The sequence below is a fragment of the Schistocerca americana genome, chromosome 3 (assembly GCF_021461395.2).
Source record: "Schistocerca americana isolate TAMUIC-IGC-003095 chromosome 3, iqSchAmer2.1, whole genome shotgun sequence".
Taxonomy (NCBI): Eukaryota; Metazoa; Arthropoda; class Insecta; order Orthoptera; family Acrididae; genus Schistocerca; species Schistocerca americana.
In genome coordinates, this window is record NC_060121.1 from 928,262,508 (window position 1) to 928,287,657 (window position 25,150).

General features: G+C 40.6%; 1 protein-coding gene across 1 annotated transcript in view; it reads right to left on the reverse strand.

Moving 5' to 3' along the window:
• Positions 1-663: 663 nt before the first annotated feature.
• The window catches only part of LOC124607189 (ubiquitin domain-containing protein UBFD1-like), a 58,943-nt gene continuing 34,456 nt past the window's right edge, over positions 664-25,150 (reverse strand). Inside the window, exons 4-6 of the mRNA XM_047139410.1 lie at positions 17,382-17,504; positions 6,601-6,789; positions 664-1,241 (exon numbers count right to left, since the gene is read on the reverse strand). Coding sequence (XP_046995366.1) covers positions 1,131-1,241; positions 6,601-6,789; positions 17,382-17,504 — 423 coding nt within the window. The 3' untranslated portion in view covers positions 664-1,130. The remainder of the gene's footprint in view (positions 1,242-6,600; positions 6,790-17,381; positions 17,505-25,150) is intronic.

Below are 25,150 nucleotides of genomic sequence, written 5' to 3' on the forward strand. Positions count from 1 at the left end.
TGTGAAATGGAGACATCATAGACAAATTGAAACTAGCTGTAGATTTGATTTTGAATGAATATTTAACTCTGAAGATCTGTTCATGATGATTTCAGCACAATTTGACCAAAGCTCAAAAAACAGGCTTGTCAGCTGGCGTAATGAAATGCTCAGAAAATTTGAGTGAGGAAAGTTAAAATCTGTATACAACACTGTAACAGGAGACAAAACTTGGAAAAGTCATACTAGAACAGTCATTCACGACGTGCCTATTTATGCTCTTGTGCATCATGAACCACATAGTCATAAAAATCATCATATCTCCTAAATGATTCAAGATACTGAAATGGATTTTTCGCCTTTCTTTCAGTAAATGATAGCAGTCAATGAGGCACATATGTTGTATGATAAATGCAATAAACTATTTTATTCGCTGAGATATGGAACACCCATAGCACTGTAGGAAAATCTAAGAGGCGCACATATAGACGTCCACAACAGCTGGGGAATGGTGTAGCAAGATGTATACACATGCTCACAGTAGTGAAAGAGTTAAAGAAGCACTCATCAAACACTAGTAAGGAGGTATTTAACTAGTACACCACACTGGGAAAAGTATATAGATCAAACAGTGCCTATTTTGATTGAGCTGCCCTGGTAATTCCATTAACAAGTCTCAGTTCATACTAAAAGAAAAACTGTTTTTTATTTGTGCATTTATTATATATATATATATATAATCAAAACATAAAAATTTAACAGCAATCATTGTTACAATCAACAAAACATAATTAAACAATCTCATAAACTGACATACCATAAAGTCCAGCTATCGAAAGCAAAGGCGAGGTTGATAACTCATAAATACATACATCAGTCCAATCTGTTGTGCTAGCAACAGTAAGAGTATTATATTTTGCTTTACATAAAAAAGACCTAAAAGTCTCAATACAGATAAATCACATATTCACATCAGTGTCTGGTAACTTTCTCACTGCAGATGCACGCCTCCACTTCAATCGAATTGAATGAAAAATCGTGCTGAAAAATACATATCATGTCTTATTACAGTCACATCACAAAACTGTTTTACTTGAAAGGGCAGAAGCACCCACAATGGACTCTGAATTTTTAGTCACCACAGAATAGAATCAGAAGTACTGCCACTTTCCAAGAATGGCATCCTTGATGGCATCTACATACTGAGCTGGCACCCAGTACACCCAGTATCTTGAGGCCTCTGTTGGCCCAAGCTGAATTCCCTGCAAGAATAGTTTTTGAATATCACTAGCACATTTTAAAACTGTTCTGGCTCACAGATAATTTAAAGGCTATGGCTAAATATATTCGGGTAAATTGCTAAATGAATACTCCACTGTCTGGCAACTTTTACACTGTAAAAGAACTTCCAAATCCTTTAAAACTAGTTATTGGTCTAGAAATTAAATCCAGAACCTTCATACAATGATCTAACCAATTTAACTATTCTACTGACACATTTAACAGTCTGATTAACGGTTAAATCTGCTGGTATCTCTTGCTTACTTTCCAAAATTCCTCTGTGATAGAGTGACGGATTCCTGGTGTGTGTGTGTGTGTGTGTGTGTGTGTGTGTGTGTGTGTGTGTGTAGGGGGGTACATTTTCTCTTCTGAACAATGTAACTGTCTTCTTGTTGTGTGTATCTGCCATTCAACGTGTCAGCTCTACTGTGAGTAGCAATCTATTTTTGTCCGTAATATTGTTCACATAAATTATGGGATTTTTGTGTTTGATTGAACTATAACCCATCACACGCCAGCGATAAAAAAAACGTCTCTCCCAGAATTTCGTCTGGCGAGTATATCTGGCAGAAAAAGGACGTTAAAGAGTGGCACTCTGGCAACACTGTAACAACACGTATTGTAGCTACATCTGAGAGGACAGTTTAATCCTGCTGCACAGTTGACACAACGGTTAGAGCTCTGGGTTACCAGGCAGAAGGCTGAGGGTTCTATCCTGGGTTGGGGTGAGTTTTTTTTTTATTCATTAATTTCATTCTGACATTTCATACTGTAAAATACACCATTTCACATTTCATACTGTAAAATACACCATTTCTTTTGTCATATGTCCCCTAAGTTTATAACATTTTGTAATGCTGAACACAACAAATACGTGGTTAGACAAATAAGAAATAGACAGTTGAAACAATTAACGGGACCATGGTGATAACACATACAAATACACTACTGGCCACTAAAATTGCTATACCAAGAAGAAATGCAGATGATAAATGGGTATTCATTGGACAAATATATTATACTAGAACTGACATGTGATTACATTTTCACGCAATTTGGGTGCATAGATCCTGAGAAAACAGTACCCAGAACAACCACCTCTGGCCATAATAACGGCCTTGATACGCCTGGGCATTGAGTCAAACAGAGCTTGGATGGTGTGTACAGGTACAGTTGCCCATGCAGCTTCAACACAATACCACAGTTCATCAAGAGTAGTGACTGGCGTATCGTGATGAGCCAGTTGCTTGGCCATCATTGACCAGACGTTTCCAATTGGTGAGAGATGTGGAGAATGTGCTGGCCAGGGCAGCAGTCCAACATTTTCTGTATCCAGAAAGGCCCGTACATGACCTGCAACATGCGGTTGTGCATTATCCTGCTGAAATGTAGGGTTTCGCAGGGATCGAATGAAGGGTAGAGCCACAGGTCGTAACACATCTGAAATGTAACGTCCACTGTTCAACATGCCGTCAATGCGAACAAGAGGTGACCGAGACGTGTAACCAATGGCACCCCATACCATCACGCCGGGTGATACTCCAGTATGGCGATGACAAATACACGCTTCCAAAGTGCGTTCACCGCGATGTCACCAAACACGGAAGCAACTATCACGATCTGTAAACAGAACCTGGATTCATCCGAAAATATGGCGTTTTGCCATTCGTGCACCCAGGTTCATCGTTGAGTACACCATCGCAGGTGCTCCTGTCTGCGATGCAGTGTCAAGGGTAACCGCAGCCACTGTCTCCGAGCTGATAGTCCATGCTGCTGCAAACGTCGTCGAACTGTTAGTGCAGATGGTTGTCTTGTGAAAGTCCCCATCTGTTGATTCAGGGATCAAGACATGGCTGCACAATCCTTTACAGCCATGCAGATAAGATGCCTGTCAACTTGACTGCTAGTGATACGAGACCATTGGGATCCAGCACTGCGTTCCGTATTACCCTCCTGTACCCACCGATTCCATATTCTGCCAACAGTCATTGGATCTCGACCAATGCGATCAGCAATGTCGCGATACGATAAACTGCAATCGCGATAGGCTACAATCCAACCTTTATCAAAGTCAGAAATGTGATGGTACGCATTTCTCCTCCTTACACGAGGCACCACAACAATGTTTCACCAGGCAATGCCAGTCAACTGCTGTTTGTGTATGAGAAATCGGTTGGAAACTTTCCTTATGTCAGCATGTTGTAGGTGTCACCACTCGCGCCAACCTTGTGTGAATGCTCTGAAGAGCTAATCATTGGCATACCACAGCATCTTCTCCCTGTTGGTTAAATTTCGCGTCTGTAGCACGTCATCTTCGTGTGTAGCAATTTTAATGGCCAGTGGTGTAGTAACTGAGTTTGGACATTATTTGCAAAGCATGTTGCTAGTCCTACTGGTAATGTAAGGCCCTAACGAAATGTAATGGACCTGAACGAAGCAAGAATAATAGTTGGTACTAATCTATGTGACCGTTAGAGCAAGGTACAAAGAAAACAGGTTTTGCTTCTAGTAGAGGAAGTGGTGCAAACAAATTTGATCCCATGATGTGGAAAGGGCATCTTTCAAAGCTGACTAATGTTTCATTTCTATGATTGCTGTATGTAAGTGCAAATGTTTTCCAGAGGACCTGCTGCAATCGCTGTTGACGATTAAGATGTCAGATACCGTACCACTTGGACTACATTTACCTAATAAAAAACATACGCTTGAACCCAGGACGAACCCTCGACCTCCTGCATTCTAATCCAAAACTCTATCCACTGCGCACCAACAGTACAACACAAATACAATGTGTTGCCAGACTGCCACTCTTTAACGTCCTTTTTCTGCCAGATGTACTCGCTGGACGAAATTTTGTGACAGACAGTTTTTTATCGCTGGCATGTGAGGAGCCCCACTGCGAAGCCTGCGTACGCGAATTTCACTTCATCCTGTGTGTGTGTGTGTGTGTGTGTGTGTGTGTGTGTGTGTGTGTATAAACCCAAGGTTGCTTCATCAGGAAAGAGGGAAGGAGAGGGAAAGACAAAAGGATGTGGGTTTTAAGGGAGAGGGTAAGGAGTCATTCCAATCCCAGGAAAGGTTAAGTCTTTCCGCTCCCTTAAAACCCACATCCTTTCATCTTTCCCTCTCCTTCCCTCTTTCCTGATGAAGCCACCTTGGGTTGCGAAAGCTTGAAATTTGTGTGTGTGTTTGTGTGTCTTTTATTGTGCCTATCAACAACCAACGCTTTCTCATTTGGTAAGTTACAGCATCTTTGATTTTACACTCCTGGAAATTGAAATAAGAACACCGTGAATTCATTGTCCCAGGAAGGGGAAACTTTATTGACACATTCCTGGGGTCAGATACATCACATGATCACACTGACAGAACCACAGGCACATAGACACAGGCAACAGAGCGTGCACAATGTCAGCACTAGTACAGTGTATATCCACCTTTCGCAGCAATGCAGGCTGCTATTCTCCCATGGAGACGATCGTAGAGATGCTGGATGTAGTCCTGTGGAACGGCTTGCCATGCCATTTCCACCTGGCGCCTCAGTTAGACCAGCGTTTGTGCTGGACGTGCAGACCGCGTCAGACGACGCTTCATCCAGTCCCAAACATGCTCAATGGGGGACAGATCCGGAGATCTTGCTGGCCAGGGTAGTTGATGTACACCTTCTAGAGCACGTTGGGTGGCACGGGATACATGCGGACGTGCATTGTCCTGTTGGAACAGCAAGTTCCCTTGCCGGTCTAGGAATGGTAGAACGATGGGTTCGATGACGGTTTGGATGTACCGTGCACTATTCAGTGTCCCCTCGACGATCACCAGTGGTGTACGGCCAGTGTAGGAGATCGCTCACCACACCATGATGCCGGGTGTTGCCCCTGTGTACCTCGGTCGTATGCAGTCCTGATTGTGGCGCTCACCTGCACGGCGCCAAACACGCATACGACCATCATTGGCACCAAGGCAGAAGTGACTCTCATCGCTGAAGACGACACGTCTCCATTCGTCCCTCCATTCACGCCTGTCGCGACACCACTGGAGGCGGGCTGCACGATGTTGGGGCGTGAGCGGAAGACGGCCTAACGGTGTGCGGGACCGTAGCCCAGCTTCATGGAGACGGTTGCGAATGGTCCTCGCCGATACCCCAGGAGCAACAGTGTCCCTAATTTGCTGGGAAGTGGCGGTGCGGTCCCCTACAGCACTGCGTAGGATCCTACGGTCTTGGCGTGCATCCGTGCGTCGCTGCGGTCCGGTCCCAGGTCGACGGGCACGTGCACCTTCCGCCGACCACTGGCGACAACATCGATGTACTGTGGAGACCTCACACCCCACGTGTTGAGCAATTCGGCGGTACATCCACCCGGCCTCCCGCATGCCCACTATACGCCCTCGCTCAAAGTCCGTCAACTGCACATACGGTTCACGTCCACGCTGTCGCGGCATGCTACCAGTGTTAAAGACTGCGATGGAGCTCCGTATGCCACGGCAAACTGGCTGACACTGACGGCGGCGGTGCACAAATGCTGCGCAGCTAGCGCCATTCGACGGCCAACACCGCGGTTCCTGGTGTGTCCGCTGTGCCGTGCGTGTGATCATTGCTTGTACAGCCCTCTTACAGTGTCCGGAGCAAGTATGGTGGGTCTGACACACCGGTGTCAATGTGTTCTTTTTTCCATTTCCAGGAGTGTATATGAGATGTCCAATATGGAGTACAAATATGCAGTTTTAATTCCCAAGGACTGTAACTATGGCATTTAGCAGCAAGCAGAAATTGTGTATAAATAAATAAATTTGGGATTTAACAAGCAAGGAACACAAACTGATACAAAGAGTGTCAAGATTGTTTCATGCTGCAAGAGAGTTATGTCTTGATCAACAACTTGTACGACAAGGCGTTGACTGAGGGAGAGCAAGTGGCCAAGTAAGTGCAGCCTCATACAGATAATGTTGACAGGTTACCTTTTAGCAAATAATATAGATTTTATCACTGTAAAGTATTTTCAGGAGCCAGCAAAAGTCATTACAAAATTATACAGCTTCCATTTATAACAGCACACTTTCTTCAGTACCTTGACAGATAAAATCTTAGTGAATGTGAACAAGAAAATATTTGCTACTTGAAACAAAAATCTCAATCTATTTAGAAAATATGTACCATATCAACATTATGAACTAGTATCTTCTATAATTTTTGTGTCTTTCTGTGACTGTGAAATAAAATCATTAAACATTGGAGTGATGTATTTTAAGAGGTAACCTAAGAATTTTCGAAATTCCTGCATGTAGTAACAAAACAAATAGGCTACAACTATGAAGATATAATGAATGAAATGAGGCTATTACCATTATGTGATACTCATCATGGCCATCAATCGGCTCACTAACAACTGCCTTAATTGATGTCATGGGTATCTTGTCAGTGCGTTCTTTAGTGCCAATCCACACCTGATCTTGCTCCATTTTGAAAGTGAGACGTACCTTTCCACCAGATTTATTTAACATTCCTGACAGAGGAAATGGTGGCAATGGATCCTAAAGAAAAAGAAAAAAAAACACCCTTTTAAATACAAAACAGATCATGAAGGTGATCTTAATGAAAACTATATTTACCTGAAAGTATGAAAAACACAGAACAGATTTAGAATAGCAATTTCCTAATATTATGCAACTTTCTTCATTTTATAGATTAATTACTACAGCATCACAATCAGCAGTTACCTGTAACTACATCTCTCATCAAATGATAACACAATGTATACATGTATGCCATACTCCTTCGAAAACAATTTAAGATTTTTTCGTATTTACTTGTGAATCAAACTAATATGAACATTCCCAACGAACATCTAGATTATGATTTGATATCTATCACCAACAAATGGTTGCTCTTTTCAATACAAACAACTTCCACTCATTCACTGATGCAAATGTGAATGAACACAGATAGTCTAGCACAAAAAACGAACTTCCTACACCATACTAGCCTTCACTGTCACTATTTCTATCAGCTGGCAGGTGAAACAAATAAGGTCTGTGTCTTGGAACAGAAAGAATTCAAATGTGGTTCAAATTTCCTGGACTAATGAGATATTTTGGCAGGTGTAAAATGAACCTTTAAATGAAGTAACACGTAATGAAATACACAATAATTAAAAGACCATCACTTCGGTGTGGGGTGGGGTGGAAGGGGGGGGAGGGGGGGGGGGGGGGAGGGGGAGACCATTTGAAGCGAATCAGAAAGAAGATAAGGCATAAGGATATCCAGTCAGATGAAGAAGGTGTAGTTTCAACAGCAGCACAAAATGGTGTAACAGGAGCAGAGCTACTTATAAATAGGAAGAGTGGTAATTACCATATTTACCTAAGTATAAAATGACCCTTATTATAAGACAACCCTCTTTTTTTCCATGACGCTTATTGAGAAAAATTAATTTTTAACATATTTTGGGTATAAAAAGTTAATATTATACATATTCTACATTTATGCCATTTATTATCTACATTTAGATAATATTATGAGAAATAAAATGAAAAAGAAATTATTTACATGAATCTGTAAGGTTTTTCTTTTCTAAATTTTTCACTTACTAACCTTGTCACCAGTGGTATCACTATTTTTAATCTTCGTCATACTCAAAGCACAGCTGTGAAATTTATATTTTTGTTGTCACAAATATTTGGCTATTTCTTCTGAATATGTGGCAATTTCTGAGATTGTGGTTACTGTGGGACCTGGGAACACAGCTGTTTATTCCAATTACATGTTCGATTTCACTTCTATACTGACATGGGAATGTTACAATGTATCTTGCTTCCAAATATATCATCTGCCTGCTGCACTCTCTCTCTCATTGGCTGTGTAGAGCCAACAGCTGACACACACCCTTTCATTCCTGACATACATCACGATGAGCATAGATGACACTGCAGCATGAAACAAGTAAGACCACCACCGGCTCCCATCTAGGCTTTTATCGTCTCCTGCAGAAATTAGTACTCTTGTTGAGCATTTGACCAAATTTAAATTCAATTCAATACTGGCTACAAATGTATTCAGGTAAACTGCAGTTTAAACAGATTTAGGGATACTGCAGTTTAAACATGGTAGATGTTCCTGAAATGTTAAACTATGCAGTATAGATTCCCACGGTTGGCAACACAACGTAATTTGCTACCTGCTCACTACTCCCCCTTGACCCTTTTGTGGTATTATGCTTTAGCAACTGAACACGGACTGCAATATCTTTTAGAGTGCAAGTCATATTTAATAACAGCAACTAGTACATAGGTAAAGATCGCAATCACGATTCAGCCCAATTCTCAAACTTGTGCTCGTCCCACCATTTACTGATGTCTGTTGGTACCATCTCCACACAACAGATTTAGTCGCTGTACTTTTTTCTTGTGACAACAATTACAGTCATTTTAATATGATTTCTTTTGTTTCGTTCTCATAAATTTTCCTTCTTGTTTCATCTGAATGTCAGCATCATGTTCTATAGCCGATTAAAATCTGGAAACATTTTTACCTGGTATTCTAATAATGAACAGTGACCGACTTTCTCGTTTGCAACCCACTTAGTAAATCATTACAGTCTCTTGTAATCAAATAAAATATTGATCCAAGTTCAGAACCAAGGATATTTTTTTTTAAGGACAGCATTTCTGCTTTTGAATGTTTACTTAAGAAGCAGCATAATGTTTGTACTCATACATGTATGAGAACTTTTATTGCAAACCTGCTCAAATAGAACAAGAGTTTGTAAGATGATAAAATTTTGTGCTGTTTCCTCCTGCATTTCACAAAATTTTAAGCACACCAATAGATTGTAGTAATGGCTAGATCATAGAGTCTCAGTGCTGAGCCAGTCAAATGTCACATGATTGTTCATGCAATGTCAATACTGCATTGAGTGTTTCGGCATATCGGGAAATCCTGAGCCTGTTCGAAGGTGAGTATCATTTGCACAGGCCTGCCTTTCTGAATTCTTCAAAATAAAAGCCATAACTTCATCTGTTAATGTAAGAAGACTCCAATATACTCTATTAAACAATGTAAAAATGTCAACCTCAGCAGCAGTAGTTTAATTTGCTAATATAAGACGATTCTTTACTTTTTGAGCAACAAACTTGGGGGGAAAAAAAAACTTTTCTTATAATCGAGTAAATGCATTATTGTGGAAAGTTCAGTGATAAGAGTTGTTTTCATATAATACAATTCTATTTAAAGCAAACATGTGCATTTTCAACAGAGAAACAAAATTATCAATAGGAAATGTCCAAGGAAGAAAGTCACACCCCCAGAAACGGATGTGTGTGTTCTTTTGTTTGAAATATTTTCAAAAAAGAATAGTAACTGAAAAATAGACAAATGAAAAATTTGTGTGTTTGGAGCCAACTCTTCTAATGCTGTCCTCACAGGGTGCAGGTGCGCCTCCGTTCTCTCTAAGGCAGCTGCAGCTTGTGTAGGCTACCTGTCAAGTATACCTACTGCAAGGGAGGGGGTTACAACAAAAGCTAGGAGCAGACAGACAGGAACTGGGAAACAAAAACTAAAAAACAAGACAGGATTAAGAAGGGGAACTAAATGGGCACAAGTGGCTGAATCATAGGAAATTTGCTATAGAAAACACTGTCCTCACTTTGGGAGTTACTGATATTTTTGGTCATGCCAATCACGTGAAATCACCACACCAAGTGCTTTCTGTGCATTTGACAAATCTCCAAACTGCTACATCAATGTTTTACAGTTGGACAAGTTCTATGTGCTGACCAAGAACCTGTTATTTAAAATCAGCCCATTTCCTTCATCAATGCAAATTTAGTTCCAAATAATTGCAACATGCTTCACATTTATCAAACACAAACATTTTCCTGCAACAGGAAATTATGTCTGCTCATCCTGTTTTCAGTAGAAAGCTGAATCTGGAATCATTACTGACAAAATTGTAGCAACTTTATGTAAGTTAAGTAAGATTACTTTATTGGAAATTTAAGTTGTTTTTTATGAATATGGAAAATGACAACTAAAAATAATAAATTTTCTCTGTACGAGGAATTTTTGGAGAAAGACATATGGTCAATAGCAGGCTAGTACTCATAATGGGGAATTTGCTTTGGCCACCAGATTCATATGCTGGCATAACAGTTGAAGCAAAACCGAGTTCACAGGTGCATGCTGGTTGACTTTCGATGTCACCTGCAGAAAATATTAACAATTTTCATACGAAAATTCCTCTTCGATTTGTTTGTTTGGCCAATGATTAATGGTGTTTGTTTATAGGCATGACCTCCAGAAACTGCCTTTGGCTGGAATGGGTATCCATGCTCAGATGTTGGAAGCAGCACACACAAAGTTCATTTAGAAGGAAATATACGTCCCACTTGCCCTGTGTCATTCATCAAGTAGCACTACTGGCCAACCCTAGAGAAGGTACAGTGTTTTCAAGTTACTACCCTCACTTGCTTTGTTCACAACGAACCTTATGTATATTTTGCGAGCAATGTACTTTGGATGAAGAGGCACCACATCTTTATTATGTGATAATCTTACATACGTATGAGTTAACTTTATGTCCTCCTCACAGAGAAGACAAAAAGGATCAATACTGACATACTGGAAATATCAGTAGCCATCCTCCACACTAGTATCGCTATCCTAGTGTCTCTCTTTTCAACTACCCAGCAGGAGAGATCATATTAGCAGTTATAAACAACCTGTTAACATACATAAACCTGGGATGTGAGTCATGGGATCAGCTTTACATTTGGCTAACTTATGTTTGGTGGGAGACACTAAGGCATAGGCAGTGTATCACGGAGAGGTAAGGAACGTGCAGAGATTTGAAATTCTGAAGGTAGGCTTGCTGCAGCAATATAGAAGCAGAAACAGCTGTAAATATTGGGAACACCTGAACAATGTGTCTCGAATACAAAAGAGAAGCCATCAAGAATTTTGTGGACAGGATTAGAAAGCTAAATGTCAAGATTTACAAGTTATTTAATGGGATAGACAAAAAATCTACTCACCAAGCGATGGCAGTACACATATATAAATGACTGTTGTAATTGGCAAGCTTTTGGAGCCAGTGGCTCCTCCTTCAGGCAGAAGGGTTGAAGGAGAAGGAAGAAGGGGAAGACTTTGGGAAATTCATCCAGAACCACAGGTCAGGGGAGACTTACCGTATGGTAACATCTCCGCGTTACTCTTGTGAGTAAAAGAGGTCTGCACTCTAATGTAAACATGTCAACATTTCCATAAAAGAACAAGTATTGAAAAAACTTAGTAATGTTGATTCCTAAGAATATATTAGCGAATTTGGGACATCATTGTCATTGGCACAACTGATTATTTTAAGTTACGGCATCCGTTAAGGACTGGATCATATGAACTATCTCTGGGTAATTTTCTTTTGATGAATTACTGCAAGACACTGATCACTGTGACACATGATGTAAACGTGAGCTGTGTTCTGTGCCACAATCCGTATTTTGTTTTGGAGATTTATATAAGTGCAACTGATCCATTGATTGTATTTCTAAAAAGTTGTGCTTCAACAAACATTATAAATTATCTGACAAACTCTGCCATTGGACTGTTCTTGGATATGACAGCTAACCCGATTAATGCACTACTGGTCATTGTCTCAACAGTGACATCAAGTTTAACAACTGTGTGGAAAAGCAATACACTCCTCCATCCAATGTTAATTCCTTCTCCAGTTTTGGTAGAGGTAGTCTTACAAACTGCAGAATTACTGCTGGCAGCAAGGTGGTGTAAACATATTGTAGTACTGCAGCCTACCATGCATGCGAATATATATGGTTGAAACTCTGGCGAGCTCATAGTGTGAATGCAGAGGAGTCATGGCTTGGCTCCTGTAGTGCATTTATCATGCAGTGTGGATGCCGCAGTTGCGGGACGCAATTTAGAGTAAATCTGTCAAAGTAATTAAGATTCTTGCCACAGAAGTTGGGTATTTCATATCGGCGTTGATGGTTTAGTACTGGCGATTTATTTCAGAACGATAATACCAAAATCATGTGACTAGACATAAGAACAACAATACACAGCATCAGACAGTTATGGGACAAGTAACATGCACTGAACAAGTATCCATGTAAATATTAAAAGTGTGTGTGTGTGTGTGTGTGTGTCACTGAGCAACAGAAAAGGGGAGAGGGAGATGCCCAATAAGCTGGAGCAAGTCTGCCCTGGTGACACCGAATGACGAAGAAATGTAAACAGTACAAAGGGAAATGTCAAGTTAGGAAGAAAAATGTAGAGTGCAACAGTTTGAAGCGGCTGTCAGGGAGATGGGTTGACTACGAATATCATCCCGGATGAGCAGCACGACTCCCCCATGAGATGGAATGCTTTCCTCAGGGCCAAGATCAAAGTGGATCGAGGAGAAATGAGAGAGCTCAAAGCAGTCATGAGGATGCAATTTTGTTTCCTAGAGGCAGAGAACAAGTGGATGCTGCAAACGTTCCACTGGAGGAGAGTCATGACGAGGAAAGTGGACAAGGGGAAAAATGAAGGGGTACCACTTTGGCAACTGGCAACTGCCAGCCCTTGAAGACTCACTGCTACAGATTGTTGCACAGATGACAAAATGGTAGACATCGAAATAGATGACAGAGGGATAGAAAAACAATTAAAATCACTCAAAAGAGGAAATGCTGCTGGACCTGATGGGATACCAGTTCGATTTTACACAGAGTACGTGAAGGAACTTGCCCCCCTTCTTGCAGCGGTATACTGTAGGTCTCTAGAAGAATGTAGCGCTCCAAAGAATTGGAAAAGGGCACAGGTCATCCTCGTTTTCAAGAAAGGACGTCGAACAGATGTGCAGAACTATAGACCTATATCTCTAACGTCAATCAGTTGTAGAATTTTGGAACACGTATTATGTTCGAGTATAATGACTTTTCTGGGCACTAGAAATCTACACTGTAGCAATCAGCACGGGTTTCGAAAAAGACGATCGTGTGAAACCCAGCTCGCGCTATTCGTCCACGAGACTCAGAGAGCCATAGACACGGGTTCCCAGGTAGATGCCATGTTTCTTGACTTCCGCAAGGCGTTTGATACAGTTCCCCACAGTCGTTTAATAAACAAAGTAAGAGCATATGGACTATCAGACCAATTGTGTGATTGGATTGAACAGTTCCTGGATAACAGAACACAGCATGTCATTCTCAATAGAGAGAAGTCTTCCGAAGTAAGAGTGATTTCAGGTGTGCCGCAGGGGTGTGTCGTAGGACCGTTGCTATTCACAATATACATAAATGACCTTGTGGATAACATCGGAAGTTCACTGAGGCTTTTTGCAGATGATGCTGTAGCATATCGAGAGGTTGTAACAATGGAAAATTGTACTGATATGCAGGAGGATCGGCAACGAATTGACGCATGGTGCAGGGAATGGCAATTTAATCTCAATATAGACATAGAAAGAAAGATCCTTTATGATTTAGCTACAGTATAGCAAGTCAGCAACCGGAAGCAGTTAATTCCATAAATTATCTGGGAGTACGCATTAGGAGAGATTTAAAATAGAAAGATCATATAAAGTTGATCGTCGGTAAATCAGATGCCAGACAGAGATTCATTGGAAGAACCTACGGAAATGCACTCCGAAAACAAAGGAAGGAGGTTACAGTTCACTTGCTCGCCCATTGCTTGAATACTGCTCACCGGTGTGGGATCCGTACCAGATAGGGTTGATGGAAGAGAGAGAGAAGATCCAACGGAGAGCAGCGCGCTTCGTTACAGGATCATTTAGTAATCGCAAAAGCGTTACGGAGATGATAGACAAACTCAAGTGGAAGACTCTGCAAGAGAGACGCTCAGTAGCTCGGTACAGGCTTTTGTTGAAGTTTCGAAAACATACCTTCACTGAGGAGTCAAGCAGTATATTGCTCCCTCCTACGTGTATCTCGTGAAGAGACATGAGGATAAAATCAGAGATTAGAGCCCACACAACAGAGGCATACAGACAATCTTTCTTTGAACAAACAACATGAGCCTGGAATAGAAGGGAGAACCGATAGAGGTACTCAATGTACCCACCACCACACACCGTCAGGTGGCTTGCGGAGTATGGATGTAGATGTAGAGGCTGGGGGATCCTGCTCCATGAGATCTACAAAGGCGTCGGCATTTTCCTTCTATCGGTCTGTGGAGTCCAGCGCAGAAAAATAGTTGGAGGTGCGCACCAGCAATAGAGAGGTCAGCCAGGCAATGGTATCACGTGGCAACACCATTGAAGAGGACCTTCAAGTCGGCAAAGGAGAAGACCACTTGCCTTTGTTTTGATGGAGCACTTCCGGTTGGCTCGAGGGATGTAAGAAGTCTTCACAGGAGTATTCCTTCTGTTGTTTCCAGCTTGCCAGTTGTGTAGCAGGTGACTTTGCCCCGTGAGGTGATAGTTTAATGGGTTGTTGCACAGCCGGGGGAGCAGGGGATGCTACCATAACACTGGGCAATTTTAAAACTGCAATGCTGAATTAGAGGTCACATGACCACCTTGCCACGTCCTTCGTGGAATGAGATGTAGCAAGAGCAGTACTTTAAGTGCCAGATGGTAGAACGTAGGATATCCTAGGATATCCGACTCACCAAGAACTTGCAAGCGACCGGGTCAGGCACTTTTTCCTTCACCCGGACCTCCTGGATGACCGTTCATCGAGATACAAGGGACAATCTCAGGAAGAGGTGGCCTGGTTGCCATTGCAAATGATACAGCAGGGAGGAGGGGAGGGACAATCGCCCTCGTGAGCATCCCTACCACAGGTTACACATTTGGGCCGGTGTCTACAAGACATTCGAGTGTGGTTGTAACAATGTAGCAGTGCATCAGGTTCGGAATGTGTGGTCGAACTGTGATAGCTTCATATCTTGCTTTGATCTTGGACGGAAGCACCACTCCATCAAAAATGAGAAAAAGAATGCGTGTGGGCACTAGGGATGCATCCACCTTTTTCATCACCCAATGGACTGCAATGACACCCCGATCAGAGAGGTATGTTTGGATTTCTGCCTCGGTCACACCATCGAGCAGCCTAGTGTGAATAACTCCATGGCAAGAATTCAGGGTTCGATGGGTCTCAACACAAACAGGATAGCCATGGAGGAGCAAAGCTGCAAGCAGTTGCTGTGCTTGAGAATCACAAGTAGTCTCTAAAACCAAACTGCCATTGCATAAATGAGAGCAGGATTTCACAGGGCTAGCAATTCTATCATCTTTCTGAGTAACAAACATATTTACTGTAGCAAGGGACTTACTGCCTTCAGCACAGGAAACCATGAGGAAATATGGTGCAGCTGGGAGAATCTTTGAATCATTAGCCTCATTCCGTTTACATTTAGTAGACAATGACTGTGAAGAACATGATTGGCTCACAGCGAGAACATTCCCCACGACTGCCAGCATCTCCGATGCCATGCTCCTTCTGCCCCCCCCCCCCCCCCCCCAAAGGGAATGCACTGGTTTTAAGCCGTCGGCACACGGACCGTGCATCTGAACGTTGAGCGTGCCGAGTTCCTGATGTCATAGTGTGGAATAGCACGTTCGGGAGTCTTCCCGAACATGCAAGGCAATGTCTAGCATGTCACATATTCTGAGCGTGCGTCTGAGCATTGACCAAAGAGATGGCACAACGGCACCTGTCACATACACGCCATCTCCCTTCAGAACAGAGTTGTGAGGCACCATATTGGCATTCATTTCAAGCCTATACGTATATGTGCCGTTTCTGAGCACCAGCAAATTGGAGAATCACTCGAAAATCTGTTGTTAACAGTGTGATTAAAAAAAAAAGGGGGGGAGAGGGGGGGGGGGAGGGAGGGAGGGAGGGAGAGAGGGAGAGAGAGAGAGAGAGAGAGAGAGAGAGAGAGAGAGAGAGAGAGAGAGAGAGAAACATCTTATTAGACATGCAGCACGGAAGGGAAAAGATGCTGCAAAGGCAGGGGCTCCGTGGTAGCCAAGCCCGAACCCGCCAAAGAAAGGCGAGCCTCGTGGGGTGAGGAGGGGGGAGGGTCAAAAACTGTGTCGCTCATCTAAATTTTGTTGTTTGAATAGTGGATTTTTAGTGTGTGTGGTCCTGGCATTTGAACCGAGTGATTGTTTGACAATCCATTCCAACGGACTACGTAGTTGAAATGACAATGAGTAATTACACTCATAATGTAATGTTTTAGTTGTAAATAGGAAGGCCCAAAATTTGAAGTGTTTGAATATCAGAATGTATAGGGATCTTGCCAAATAACAATGGACCTCACTGTGTGTCCCCAATCCGCCACGACTAATTAATGTTACAGGAACAAATCTTTAGCTGGCTGTGAGACAAGCAAGAGATCTGACACCATGGGGAAACCATATACATAGGGTTTAGGCACGCAGTCATAAAAATGTAACCCTCATTCCTGTTTCTGAAACTTTGTGCAGTATTAAAAGTGAGAAGGATCAGTTATTTTCAGATGTTAAAACATGGCATCTTGCAGTGTTTTTTCATTAAATCCAAAATACAGCCTTTTATTGCTACAAAAATTACTCCACTTACAGCATTCTTAATAAATGGTAATTACATATTATTTGAAGGTCATCAACTTTAACATAAATGTTCAACACCTTACTAAACAAACATATGCATAAAAATAATGTGGGCTAGTGCTAAATCAAAGACACACAGCTGAAAAATCATAAGCAGAGGTGAACGAAACCTGAAATCAATTTGGAACCTGTATGAAATATTCAAAGGAAACATACACTACATAGCTGAAGTTTTACGGACCAAGTACATGGAATTCACAGAGAAATAGGCCACATTTCTTTTGTTCTTTACTACCACCCCCAGCACTGACGCCAATAGTAAACAGAGACATAAATCAACAGCTATTAAGAAGTTTTAGATCAAGCAACTGTGAGGAATTTTAAAACAGTCTTGCACAATGGATGCACCCAGTGACCGGTCTATTGGCACCGTAGGACCTTTTGAGGCCTGTTCAGATGGAGTTTAGTTATTACATACTGGAGCAAAATGTCAGAACAGGAAAATGAAAATTATGTTTATTAATAGTGATATCAGGGATCTCAAAACATTACCCAATTAGATCTCACCTTTGCATTTTTTATTCCAGGCATTGCATCTTCTGGAACACCTTTATCCAACACCTTCCGATGTTGTTTCTGTTTGCAAAATGGCTCCTTGCTTGTGGATACAGCTTTCTCTTCTAGCAATTCCTATTAACAAGAATGGTGTTACTTCTTATGATGACTAATGGATGTGCTGACAAATACAAATGATGCTTGCTTAAAAATCTATGGACAGAAAGGCAGTGGGAATTATGTATAGACAGACAGCTAAAGAGATTGCGCGCACACATACCCTCACAAAGCTGTCAAGCTGTGCATACAAAAATAAAAAAAAAAAACAATGGTGAAATATTCAAATAACTTACAAGAATGCATCTGAGTAACATCTTTGACAATAACCACTTCCTTGATAGGCGCACACTCAGCCATTTTCAATATACAAATGCATTGAGAAAATGTTGTGCAGGAAAATTTAAAACATTGGTATGCAGATCACACGCAGAAATGTACAAAAACACGCACGCACGCACGCACACGCACGCACACACACACACACACACACACACACACACACACACACACACACTTTAAACACTACTGCCATCACAAAACTAGAGATGACCAATGTCAGAAGTTACTGATAATGAATATTAATAAACTTCTGTTGCTCTGTTGTTTGACCAGAGATAGAGCAGGATTTCAAGCAGAATTTAAGCAAAATCTACATCTCTATTTACAACGTTACATGTTAATTTGATTTGAGCTGCTTCCTTATCAATACTATCCCAATAGCTGGAAGAGCATGCCTGAATCTCACTATTGTGATATTCCATAGGATGACTTGTTCCAAGACAAGCATTCTGCAACAACAGATTTGTTCAGCTGTTTTAAATGTGCGATACTTATGCTCAGTACACCATTCCTCCACAGTCATACTAGTTTGACCAATATACAACGTATTACAATTGCAACGAATGCAATAGATACACACAGCAAAATCATCCTTTAATTTCCTAAAAAGGCTATAATCTTAGATTTTGGTCAAAAAAACACATTTCACATCATTTTTCTGCAGAACATGACCAACCTTGTTGGAAATGCTTCCTGTGTAAAACAAAGAGGCCATAGTCTACGATGTAACATTGATATTATCACCTCTCACAAGATTCACTGTTGGTCACTGGTGCAAGGTGCGACTACTCTGTCTTTTGCTGTAGCCATTCTGATGGAAGGTCGGCTTCGAGATGATGTGGGCCTTACAAACCAAGGTACAAAGAACCCCTTCATGCTACAGCAAATTGTGACAACTGTCAGCCTATGGATACAAATCAATGCGTACTGGCTTAACTATCAGCCTGTATATACTAACCAGTGCGTGTTGGCTTACTATGAACGGCATATTGAATGAATGACCAGTTGTACCAACCATCAATTGTGAATTCGGCGAGTGATGTTAATAATGATGTGGTACCAACGTCTACTGTCCTTTTGCCTGCACAGAATATACTTCCTACAGCATTGGTAGTTTTCTGTGGAAATATGATGTGAAATGTGTTTTTCGATCACCACCTATGATTACAGGGTGTATACGTGGACAAGAAAAAAAAAATAAAAATTCCTGGAATTTTGCCGATTAAAAAATACACTTTTTCATGTTAAGTGACAGTATACTTTCCTTCAGAATCGGAAAACTTATCAATCCTTTGAATGATCAAGGTTTTGTACACTAGCGTAGAACCTCCCGCCTCTTTAAGAAACAAACCCCAGAAAAAAAATGTGTTTTTGAAAGACGCTTGATTTGCAGCAACAAGTACGCTGCATATTTTCGTATTACGAATGTATATAAACAAATTCCACCAAACACAGAATGTTTGTTCCCAAAGCATTGAAATTGGGAGATCACGATGTGCTTTCGTAAGCCAATCATAGCTCATGTCATGTGATCTCGCCAGTCAATGGTAGCAAATATTCATCACGTTTACATGGGGCACCCAAAACTGGATTTTGTAAAGTGATCTCCCAATACTGCTTGAGGGTGGTCAAGTACACATTTCAAAATCTATTCTGGAAATTCGCTTCTGGTTGCCAGTTTTCCAATTCCACAATTGATTTTCGCTCCCAAGTAAACGCAGTCGGTATTGAAACGTGATTGGAGTGTAAGGTTTTGTCTTGTTTTTCAAAATTTTGGCAAATATTGACAGAGTGGCTCATTGTATAGTGAAAGATAAGTGGAAATATTAGACTGAAGCTGTTTATACCTCGTCTAATTGAAGAGAAATAGTGATTGTGCTGACTAAATCATCAACTATGTCTGCTGTTTTCCAGGCGCCGTAGTTAACTGGTCTAGCAAACCCGCTTCAGACAACAAAAAACGGTTTCAGAAATTCAGTTTTTGTCTTTCAGAAGATGTGTCGCATGTAAATGTAGTGATTCAGAGCATAGGACATGTGATGTAGTCAGCCTATAGCAACAACACTCTTAAGCAGCGTGAACAGACAAATAGAAAAAGTTAATGGTATAAACTAACACACATAGTGTAGCTACAAGAAAAGCTAAACTTTCACATACCGGTATAATATTTGTCTTTTTTTGCATGTGTTACACTTCAATACATCACACAAATGTGCCAGTAAAATGTTAAGTAATGCCGCAAATGTCTGGTCTCTAAATTCTTCTAAGTGGCTGTGTACTCTGAAAGTAACGCTTTTAAAACCACCAATCACAATGTTTTCCCACAACCTATTAGACCAGAAAACAGCATTATTGTGCCTGTGCAGCTACGATGATGTAGGTAGTCCATATGTTCGTATGTATATAGCATTAAGAGACCTTACATTATGTAACAAACAAAACAGGACATCAGAGGATACTCCATGAGCATCAGAATTTCGTAAATGACGATTAGATTTAAATAGCACATTCGTATGTCCAGATTCACAAAGACATACGCCCCAAGCTGATATTAATCTTTTCAGTGTGGTTTTCAGGATGCAAATTTTCTTTGAGTACCAGTACCATATTATCTCATGTTTAGTTCTTTGTTATGGCATAATGCCATACGTCCCAAAAGATAACAATGTGCATTTGAAATTCTGCAAACATTTGACACTATAGTGCGCGTCATTTACGATGGTGGCCGAGTTTAGGTTCGTTCTGCGCATCTGACGTCACAAAACACAGTCAGCCAATGAACAGACAACGACGTTGCCAGAGCTCGACTGCAGTGCAGAGCACGGACGAGTGTCTTCAGTTTTAGAAACATTCAGTCATAAATAAAATAACTGAACAAAAGCAATGTCTTGATAGCAGACTTTCTTTTATAGAAAGTTTGGAAAAAGCATTCTTTATACCAATTGCTTCATATTCTATTAATCAATTAACCAAAAAGCAATAAGCCTCCTAATTCAGGTGATAGCAAGGAAAGGTGTTTGTATCATTCTCACGAAATGCTTTTTCGCAATAAAGAACAGCGGTAATCTTTTATTTCCTATTGTACTTCGACGAAACATGAGTAATTCATAGTCATACCAACAGTGTTTATCGGTATTTTGCGTGATATCTTAGAGTCCTCCAGAAGCTCAGGTGAACAAGCTGCCTTAGCGTAATGGTTAAGGTGTTTGACTGCTAAGCGAAAGGTTCTGAGTTCAAGCCTTGTTCGGTGATTAATATTTTCTTTATTTAAAATCAACATCAAAGTGTCTTACTTCATGAATTTTATTCGTTTGAATATAATTTTTTTGAAATTTCTAGTACTTTGTCTCTTCATTATAACCATAATAAATTTTCGGTTTTTCTAATTTTGTCCTCCAATATTTCTTTTCACAGAAATTAAAAACAATGAAAAGGCACACATACAATAGTCATGATATCTGTTTTGTTTGTATATCTTCTCTTCCGCAGTCGCTGTTTTACTATTAATATTGAGATATATTCTTTTGCGACAGTATTAAAAGTATTATTTAGAGCAGAATTTGAAACACATTCCTCTTCTGCAACTGTAATAAGCGTCTTATTTAGACCAGACGTATTTTTCCCTTTTGAAGCATCTTAAGTGGACAGTATTTTGTCTCCTCAATTGCCAAGTCACCTTTGGTAGTTTTGTGCTGCGGTAACACAATATTCAACGTTTGTGTCGGCTGATCAGTGTTTTAGCAAATAAATGCTGTTTGTGTGTGCCACACACAAAAATTATATTTGACATAGCTCAGAGCACTTCACGGATACACAGTATATTCAAGTCCTGTTTTTCTAAGTCCACAGTTTTGTTTAATGTATTTTGTCTACTTCCTTTTGATTGACTGAAGTGCTTTAAAATAAAGCCAAACGTGCCCAGTGTAAATAAAACTTTTATTAGAGTAGAGAAAGACGGAATATTTCTCAATATTACATACGACACCTATCTGGTACTTAAATTAAATGAGATATTGTTAAACAGTAAATTTTATATGAAATTTAGGTATCTTGTCCACATTTCATTCTCAACATTGTAGCAACTAAAATCGACCATACGGAAAGTATACTCTACGGACTTTTACCTCTGCAAACTTTTCAAAATTTCGTGCAATGGTTTACTACATTTAATGCTGCAAAATAACTGCATTGAACATCAAAACAAAATTAAGTCATTTATGGGGGGAGGTATCAGTCAAGAAGAAGTGTAAAAATCAAATTTTTGGGCCAAATACTTCTTGTGAAATTGAATGACAAGTGTGTCAAAGCAGTCGGAACACCACGCGTCTGCACAGGCGAGCAGTGCAGAGATGACAAAATGCGGAGAGCACGTCTCTGCAGCAGCGAAAGGGATAATGTGGCCGTGGCGGCTTTACTTCATAAACTGCGCGCTCCCCCCTAAACGTAAGTTTGTGAACTATACTATGGCGCTGCTTCTCATGGCGTGTGCGTCGTTTGCAACTGGCAATGCAGCAACTCCCGCATCTGAGCAGGCATGTGCGAGCCGCCAAGATAAAAGAATTGAACTACAGCCAATAGTGTTTCCGATAAACTGACTGCCTCTGAAGAAAGGATTAATTAAAGCCTTTTTTTTATGAAATCAACAAAAATAACTTCAGTGTTCTGCAAGGCAATTAATGCCCAACTGCCAAAAACCTGGAAATAAAATCAAATCATAAAACTGAAACTAATACCATATTATACCCTTCCATAATTACGTGAACGTATTTAAGTCACTTTATAGCTATGGGCCACAGAAATCGGTTTTGTTTTCATTTGACTTGACAGCTGTCAACCAAGAGGAAACAACAAAATCACTAAATGTAAACACGGTTCACGTGGAAACTACCTCCCACCTCACTACAAATCAAACTGCTCTGCATATGTGCGAATCTGGCAACTTGGGCGCACAAAGAAAATGTTTCCGGGTAGCACCTGGCTGCTTGTTGCTACTGCTGGAACAGCTCGTGTCCAGTTACCTTGGATGCAGCTAACAGCCGCACTTCAAATAGCCAGAAGCGGGAGAAGGTACTGCTCATATGCGACTTAACTACGTACACGCATAAGCATCTCTGAATAATTAATCTAATCTAATCTTCAGAAACGCTTTCCTTCACATTGCCAGTCTACATTTTATATCCTCTCTACTTTGACCATCATCATTTATTTTTCTCCCCAAATAGCAAAACTCATCTACTACTTTAAGTGTCTCATTTCCTAATCTAATTCCCTCAGCATCACCCAATTTAATTCCACTATAGGCCATTATCCTTGTTGTGCTTTTGTTGATGTTCATCTTATATCCTCCTTTCAAGACACTGTGCATTCCGTTCAGCTGCTCTTCCAGGTCCTTTTCTGTCTCTGACAGAATTACAATGTCATCAGCAAACTTCAAAGTTTTTATTTCTTCTCCATGGATTTTAATTCCTACTCCAAAGTTTTCTTTTTCTTGCTTTACTGCTTGCTCAATATACAGACGGAATAACATCAGGGATAGGCTACAATCCTGTCTCACTCCATTCCCAACCACTCCTTCCCTTTCATGTCCCTCGACTCTTATAACTACCATCCGGTTTCTGGAAAAATTGTAAATAGCCTTTCGATCCCTGTATTTTACCCCTGCCACCTTCAGAATTGGAAAGAAAGGATTCCAGTTAACATTGTCAAAAGCTTTCTCTAAGTCTACAAATGCTAGAAACATAGGTTTGCCTTTGCTTAATCTATCTTCTTAGATAAGTCTTAGGGTCAGTATTGCCTCAAGTGTTCCAACATTTCTACGGAATCCAAACCGAGGTCGGCTTCTACTAGTTTTTCCATTCGTCTTTAAAGAATTCATGTTAGTATTTTGTAGCCGTGGCTTATTAAACTGACAGTTCAGTAATTTTCACATCTGTCAGAACCTGCTTCCTTTGGGATTGGAATTATTATATTCCTCTTGAAGTGAGGGTATTTCACCTGTCTCATACATCTTTCTCAGCAGATGGTAGAGTTTTCTCAGGACTGGCTCTCCCAAGGCTGTCAATAGTTCTAATGGAATGTTGTCTACTCCTGGGGCCTTCTTTCCACTTAGGTCTTTCAGTGCTCTGTCAAACTCTTCACGCAGTATCATATCTCCCATTTCATCTTCATCTACATCCTCTTCCATTTCCATAATATTGTCCTCAAGTACATCACCCTTGTACAGACCCTCTATATACTCCTTCCACCTTTCTGCTTTCCCTTCCTTGCTTCGAACTGGGTTTCCATCTGAGCTCTTGAAATTCATACAGTGGTTCTCTTTCCTCCGAGGGTCTCTTTAATTTTCCTGTAGGCAGTATCTATCTTACCCCTAGTAAGATAAGCCTCTACATCCTTACATTTGTCCTCTAACCATCCCTGCTTAGCCATTTTGCACTTCCTGTCAATCTCATTTTTGAGACGTTTGTATTCCTTTTTGCCTGCTTCATTTACTGCATTTTTATATTTTCTCCTTTCATCAACTAAATTCAATATTTCTTCTGTTACTCAAGGATTTCTACTAGCCCTCTTCTTTTTACCTACTTGATCCTCTGCTGCCTTCACTACTTCATCCCTCAAAGCTACCCGTTCTTCTTCTACTGTATTTCTTTCCCCCCATTTCTGTCCATATTTCCCTTATACTCTAGCTGAAATTCTGTACAACCTCCGGTTTAGTCACTTTATCCAGGTCCCATCTCCTTAAATTCCCACCTTTTTGCAGTTTCTTCAGTTTTAATCTATAGTTCATAACCAATAGATTGTGGTCAGAGTCACATCTGCCCCTGGAAATGTCTTACAATTTAAAACCTCTTTCCTAAATCTCTGTCTTACCATTATATAATCTATCTAATACCTTCTAGTATCTCCAGGCTACTTCCACGTATACAACCTTCTTTCACGCATCTAAGGCTTCCATTTAGACCCGTGTTGACCAGTCTGTGTGGCAGTTGAAAATAGCAAAATAAAAGCCAAAGTCTTAAATTTTGCATTCAAGAAATTGTTTGTACAGGAGAATCCTACAAATATAACATCCTCTGATCATCGGAGAGACTCCCATATCGGTGACATTGTAATAAGCCCAACACAAAGTCCCAAGCGATTGGAAGCATCTGTGTAGATATAGATGTAGATTTATAAATTCAGTACACTAGATAAAAAGTCAGTAGTGTCATATCTCAATAAGGAACCTGAAACTTTCAGCACAGGCACATGTAGAGGAACTATGGCTCAAGTTTAAAAAGATAGTTGACCATGCATTGGATAGATATTAGAACAGTTCATAATGGGAGGGAACCTCCGTGGTATACAGTCACTGTAAAGAAACTTCTACAGAAACAGAGACCACA